At 34.1% G+C, this 7,577-nt stretch overlaps 1 protein-coding gene across 1 annotated transcript in view; it reads left to right on the forward strand.

Moving 5' to 3' along the window:
- The window catches only part of LOC123656560 (hemicentin-1), an 86,779-nt gene extending 82,946 nt beyond the window's left edge, over positions 1–3,833 (forward strand). Inside the window, exons 12-15 of the mRNA XM_045592230.1 lie at positions 38–154; positions 1,607–1,640; positions 1,883–2,117; positions 3,574–3,833. Of these exons, the coding sequence (XP_045448186.1) occupies positions 38–154; positions 1,607–1,640; positions 1,883–2,108 (377 nt within the window). The 3' untranslated portion in view covers positions 2,109–2,117; positions 3,574–3,833. The remainder of the gene's footprint in view (positions 1–37; positions 155–1,606; positions 1,641–1,882; positions 2,118–3,573) is intronic.
- Positions 3,834–7,577: the final 3,744 nt, after the last annotated feature.

The raw sequence follows: 7,577 nt of genomic DNA on the forward strand, positions 1-7,577 counted from the left end.
GGATAACTTTATGACCACGTATAATTTCTTCACGCAGAGAATTTTTCGCTAACAGAGACAGCGCACGTGGCGCCGCTGATCGCGGGCGCGCTGCTGCTCGCCGCGCTGCTGGTGCTGGCGCTGTGCCTCGCCGTGCGCTGCCGGAGGAGGCGAGGTGCGGCTCCATCTGCTTTATATTGAAACACACTACCTGAACTTTTATATTAAAACACAGTTCCTGAACTTTTATATTAAAACATAGTACTGGACTTTTATATTAAAACACAGTTCCTGAACTTTTATATTAAAACACACTTCCTGAACTTTTATATTAAAACACAGTTCCTAAACTTTTATATTAAAACATAGTACTGGACTTTTATATTAAAACACAGTTCCTGAACTTTTATATTAAAACACACTTCCTGAACTTTTATATTAAAACACAGTTCCTGAACTTTTATATTAAAACACACTTCCTGAACTTTTATATTAAAACACAGTTCCTGAACTTTTATATTAAAACATAGTACTGGACTTTTATATTAAAACACAATTCCTGAACTTTTATATTAAAACACACTTCCTGAACTTTTATATTAAAACACAGTTTCTCAATTAAAACTTCTTTGTGGCCCGACACAGTGCTTCCTCCACACCGACTTCGTCCTAAGCCGAGGTGCGATCTTGTTAGACTTGGTAGGAGACACCCTTAGGACGAACGGACATCCCGAGCCCTCCTTAATAATAATAATAATAATTTTATTTCAGACGAAGTCCATACAATTAAACAGCAGTATACAAACATAATTAATAAAGAAATTGAGAAAAAATCAAAATAAAACATAGCAAGATAATAAACATAAGATAATTATATCAAAATACACATCCTCCCCCTTTTCTTTCACCACTGGGTCTCAGTACCCGGCCACCCCACCCGTTGACGTTTTCAAGGTAGCTAGGGTCAACAGCACTAAATCATCATCATCTTCCTGCCCTTATCCCACTTATGTAGGGTCGACACAACGTGTTTTCCTCTTCCATTCCTCTCTATTATTCATCACTTCAGCGCTTACTACATACTTACTACATACACTCCGAAAAAAAAAAATATTTACGTGCGCTTGACTTAGGGAGTTAGCTGGTGAATGTGTGACGAGAGCGTTAACAAAAATGTGATTGGGTGAAGTGAATCGAAGTTGAGAGATAGATATAAGTTAGTGAAGATAGAAAGAGAGAGAGTTACTCAAGATTCTAATTTGTAAATTCGATTCGAAGGTGCTTAGGAAGTCTATTTAAATAGATTTATTTTTGATTTTGTAGTTCAGACATTCGTAAATGACTACCGTTTGTCACTTATTTTTGTCATTTTTATTTTATAAGCTATAATAATAGAGTTCTTATTAAAATCAGCATATTATTTAGTCATTTTTTCCAAAATTTATTAGTTCCCGAAATGTTTCCACTTATTGTTTATAAGTTATTTTGACTTGTATATACACATACATACATGATTTTTTTAATTAAAATTAAAAATAGAGATACAGAGTTAAAAGCAAAGGATTGAATCGATGTAAGGTTATTTTATATGCTTCTAAAGATTTCTTTTCTTTTCGTTTTCTTACAGATAGCGTCGAATACAAGACTGATGATTTAGATAGGTGAGTAATAATAAGTACTTATGTTAAAAAAAAAAAACAAAATGATAATAATAATGGAATAGAAAAAGGAATATTTGAAGCAACTTTATAATAAAAAAAGTGTGACTTTAAATTTTTGTAAGAGCTTGCACTTAAAATTGACATAAAATATATAATTTTATTAAAAAAAAATTACTCTCCCCATAGAGTATTGGAAAGCGTAGAATGTGCTATTACAGTTTCTTTTTTTCTGTTAAAATTAGCGAGAAGACAGTACTACCCGCCGATGCGGTATACTCGCCACGCGACCAGCCTCGGACCGCAGCCTTGCGGGTAGGGATGGGTGGGCCGGAGCGCGTGCCGGGGGTAGCGGGAGTAGTGGGGGGAGCGGGGGGAGCGGGGGGAGCGGGTGGCGGCGCGCGGTACTCTCCCGGCGCGCTGCAAGTACGTCGCGCGGCCGTCGTGCTCCAACCCCCCACCACCGTGTGAGCTGCACAGGTGTGACGCACTTACACTATTAACCGGTTGTGGAGTTTTGTGTGACGAGGTTGAGCGGAGATATGACCGGATGCTATACTTAGAATACGGATATTGTTTGCTCACGAAATTTTAATTACATTTTTTATTTGGAACGTCGTCGATTTTAAGTTTAAATACAAGGCTATATTATAAACTAAATTGATTGTTTTCTGAATATAGCAGCCGGGTTATAGAGGTAGCAAAACAATAAGTTAAGGTTGGAAGGACTTGGAATTGGACTTGGATATTTGTGTTTATTGTAACAGTATTTTGAATAAGCATAATATACATAATTACTTAGTAATGGTGAAGTGAGCCTTGTGCAGATCTTGTTACATAATCATAACGCAGCTTAAACAAAAGTCAAAATGAACAATTTATTGAAAACAAATTTAAATTACTTCATAATTATCACCCAGGAGGTTTTATTTCAATATATTTGCTCCCGGTTTTTCACAATACCCTAAACATACATAATTCTCGTCATCCCACAGTAAAATTTTTGTGTCTGTTTATGTGTAGGCATAAAAAAATTTTAATTATTTTTTTATTAACAATGACCATTCTATGGTTCTGTGAAAACGTGCCATACTTATGTTATTTTTAGTACTGTAGTAATTAATAATAATCATTAGTTTTTATAACATTTAAGGTGTTTTCAACCACAATGATGCAGACATATTCACAAATTCATATACACATAATACGCACCCTCTATAACGACTTAGAATTTCTTCCTTATCTGTGCATACATTGAGTCTAAAATTTTTGATATAAAGTAAAACTTATAATGAAACACAATTTAATAAAATTTTATTATTTAGTAATTTTTTATCAATCATTTTAACATTACTTAATAAATCCAAATTAACATTTAATACCCACCCACAGTTTTAGTATTATTGCGGTGCGTATTAAGAAAGCTTTCGTTTATCCACCTGTCACAATGATTCAGAGCAAAACGAAGCGACATTTAATTACTGTGAGTGCAGTTCGGGCGCTTAAATCAACTTAGTATTTTAAGGTATTAACATAACAATGAACGGCGTGGGCACTGTGGCACACTATGTAGATCATAATTAAGTACATTTCGCAATTAAACATTTCCCTTTAGGGTAGTAAAATAATGAATAATTGTACTTTTCTTCTAATTGCACCGAACCATAATGGAATTAAACAGCGTTATTAGTATCTGTAATTATAAAATGTTGGTTATTTCCTATATGTGTTCTTTTTTATATTATATTTATTTATTTATTTTATACTTTATTGTACACCACAAATATATTACAAACAAAGCATAAAGATAGTTAAAGACAGTGAAGTACAATGGGTGGACTTATGGCTAATTAGCCATTTCTTCCAGACAACCCATTATAATCATTGCTAAATATAATAATAATGTAAAGTTTAACAGTAGTTTTCTTTTCCTTAGGCAGCGATGTCTTCGTTGGAGAAGGAAGCCAAAGAAAACGTTTATGCGGTGTACGATCCGCATATTCAGTACGAGTTAACTATAAATAAGCACGGGGAACCGCCTAAATACTTATCGCTATCTAAGCCTCTAACACACCAAAGAACGCACGCTTTTGATCCGCAACATTTTAAATTTAGCGAAATTAATAATAATTTCTTTAACGAAAACAATCTCACTACATTTAAAACTGATCAAAGGAATAGGAAATCTAATCGTAGCAATAAAAGAAATAACAAAAATGAACAATGTTACTCCAGCCAGAGTAACCGAGATATAAAATATTCCATAGACCCTCATTTCGGAATGGTTAGAGCACCAGAGGAGAATTATATGTCTGACGCACAAAATGTTAGAAACAATACTCGGAGTAGCTTCATTAATAAAAACCGAATATATGAAAGGAACAATTCAGGTAGGAAGAACGTAACAAAGAAAATAGAAGAAAAATATGATTTTAAAAGAGTTGATGGTAAGAGAGCATCAAATAGAAGTAAGAAAGCTAAAAATGTCCAAATACATAACAGGCCAGTATATGAAGATGAAAAGGAACGTTCCTTTGAAGAACTTAAAGCGGAACAAAACCTACATAACGATAACAGTAAAATAAACTCGCTGCCTCGAACTGGGAAGGTCAAAGAAATCGCTTCGAAGTTTGATAGGAACAGCGAAAAATTTAGACAAGCGGCGAACGAAAAAGTAGAAAGGCCAAAATCTATACAAATCTATGATCAAGCTTATTTGGATCATGTGTTTCCTGATGCTGTAGAAATTTAGAATTATAATGTGATGTTTGAGAAACAATAAATAGATCTCTTAGTGTTACGTGCTGTTCAGAGTGAAATCTTTAAGTATTTAAAGACGTTGTAGTTCTCCTAATCTATAGGATATTTATTGACGAAACTGCCTCTTTGTCACGTTACACATAATTGCAGTCTTACTACCATTATTATTATATAATATAATTCATGGCCATATTGTTTTTATGATACACTAGAATTAGTATAAGAGCGTTTTCATTATATTTAACTAAACTTGGCACAAAGACGCTTGTATTATAAAATTTATCATTTATTGTATATTACAATATCTTCATTTGATTATTTCATATAATTATTATTTTTATCTCACGTACTTAATAAGTAAGTTTATTTATTTGTGATCGAATATCTTGCTTTTCAATAGTTTTATGATTCGTTAATGTTCAATCTATAATGTGTATAGTCTCTTTTGTAATGTTTTGTATTGTTGAATTTTAACTGTATTAAATTGATAATTTACGAAATTGGTTTAGTGTTTTCCATTCCCCTGTGAGTTTAAGTGAACTTTTTAACTGCACACTACTTTAATTCCATTCAACGCTATTAGCTGAAGGCAATAAAAATTTAAATATACTTGTAAAATGGAGGGTTAATTTTATTGTCATCGTTTCATTTCAAGTAGACAAACGCGTGTTAATTGTTTAAAAAAATTGCTCCAGAAATGGAAAATTTCATAAAGTACATTATTTTTACATATTGTTTTAAATATATAAATACCCACGAACAGATAAAGGGTAATTTGACAGTGATGAAAGTACCATTACGACCTAATTCTACTTGTCCAGCTAGTGAGCATTGTGTTAGCAAATGTTGTCCCCTAAACTTTGTTTTCTTCCGTAAGAAAAACACTATCGGTTGTAATTCCAGTGGATTCAAAACAGAAAACTTTCTTCATTTAGAATATCCGATATACAATCAAACACACTTTTTGTATAAAGCTAACTTAACAGACACATTCAATGTCATGGTCGGCATCACTTGCAGAAGGAAATACAAGCTGCACAACCCGTTTTTTATACAAAAGGTAAGTTAATTTTAAATATTGCTTATCATCATCATCATTTCAGCCTACACAGTCCACTGCTAGACATAGGCCTCCACAAGTTCACGCCAAAAATTGTGTGAACTCATGTGTGTTGCCCATAGTCACCACGCTGGGCAGGCGGGTTGGTGACCGCAGGGCTGGCTTTGTCGCACCGAAGACGCTGCTGCCCGTCTACGGCCTGTGTATTTCAAAGTCAGCAGTTGGATGGTTATCCCGCCCTCGGTCGGCTTTTTAAGTTCTAAGGTGGTAGTGGTTATCCCTTAGTCGCCTCTTACAACACCCACGGGAAGAGAGGGGGTGGCTATATTCTTCATTGCCGTAACCACACAGCAATATTGCTTATCGGAGGAAGCGGGAGGATTCATAAGAATAATTTTAATTAAAATCTTGATTGAGCTTTTAAACGATTACAATTACTGTGTTGCATTTTTAAAATTCAAATAAAATTACGACGGCATTATCATATTTTAAAATTACCTGTACTCAGGATAAGGTACAATGTTGATGGGCACAACTGCGAAATGCAACACATAATGCAAGGCTGAGCATATATAGCGCATATATTATATTCTTTCGAATAGGAGTGATTGCATAGCTAAATAGGTGTCACGGGTGATCAAAGATTATAAGAATACTAGCTGACTCAGCAAACGTTGTCTTGCCGCTAAACGCTATTTAAAAATAGGGTTTGGTGGTAGAAGGGTGTAAATTTAGGGTTGTATGTATTTTTCAACGCCAAATCATAATGAAATAAAAAATAAATAATTTATCTAAAAATTAAAAAAAAATTAGGGGTGGACTACACTTAACATTTAGGGGGATGAAAAATAGATGTTGTTCGATTCCCAGACCTATCCAATATGTACACAAAATTTCATGAGAATCGGTCAAGCCGTTTTGGAGAAGTTTAACTACAAACACCGCGACACGAGAATTTTATATATTGGAATATAATGTATCCCTGAGAAGAACAAATTCATATTTTTAAAAAGATTCTCTCAATTACATAAACTAATTTGTATTCATAGGAATAGTATTTCAACTTATTTACTTTTCAAATTTAAATGAAACGTTTAATTAAACGCTCTGTGAATACTGCTCTATAATTCTACGCGACAGTAGCTTTTAATTTGTTAGCTCAATAGCCGAAGCTCTCTGAATGTTCCGTTTCTAATTATTTATCATTTGGGTTAAAACGTCCCGAAGGAAATTTGTTTTAATTAATCACATGCTATTTGCATTTCTTCAATTAATTGGTTGTCGTTAAATAATGATAATTATAATTAATTTGAGCCAGTAAATTAATTTACCTAAAATGACTAAGTAATTGTGGTATTTGTGTATTAAAGCTTATCTAATATAATAAATTCTCGTGTCGCGGTGTTTGTAATAAGTAATTGTAATTGGCAGTCCAAAACTCGTCGAATAGTTTGGTCACTTGTTCCACCTGTCATCTTTAACAAAACTGCTATTAACTTCTTTTTTTTATGTCACTAGGTCGGCAAACAAGCGTACGGCTCACCTGATGGTAAGCGATTACCGTAGCTTATAGACACCTGCAACACCAGAAGCATCGCAAGCGCGTTGCCGACCCAATCCCCAATTCCCCCAGGACTTCTGTGACGGACTTGTGTGAGTAAAAAATCTCGGTGTGATTTTTGATAACTGTCTCTCCTGGACACCTCAGCTGAACGAGTTGAGCCGTAAGGTGTTTGCTACAATCAATTCACTTCGCCGACTGCAATATTTCCTTTTCCTATAACGGGGGGAGATTAAGAGGATTAATAACATATATGGCAAAACAACGTTTGCGGGGTCAGCTAGTAAATATATATATATAATAAAATTGACTTAAGGATTTGTTTATAAAATATTTTATTTCTCTGACACATCTATGCCTTAGCAAAACGTTTAAGCAATTAGATATTATAATTAAACAACTTTTTCGGATTTTATCGCGGTTTATTAAGTTAAGCCATGGTCACGGGTGGTCGTCCCGAAAAAGTTGTTTCCTCATAATGAGTGAAATCACGTTAATATTAGAAAACAATTAGATATTTTTAGAGCTGTCATATCGGGCGGGCTCTTTAGTCATACAC

This window comes from Melitaea cinxia, chromosome 9, assembly GCF_905220565.1.
Source record: "Melitaea cinxia chromosome 9, ilMelCinx1.1, whole genome shotgun sequence".
Classification (NCBI taxonomy): domain Eukaryota; kingdom Metazoa; phylum Arthropoda; class Insecta; order Lepidoptera; family Nymphalidae; genus Melitaea; species Melitaea cinxia.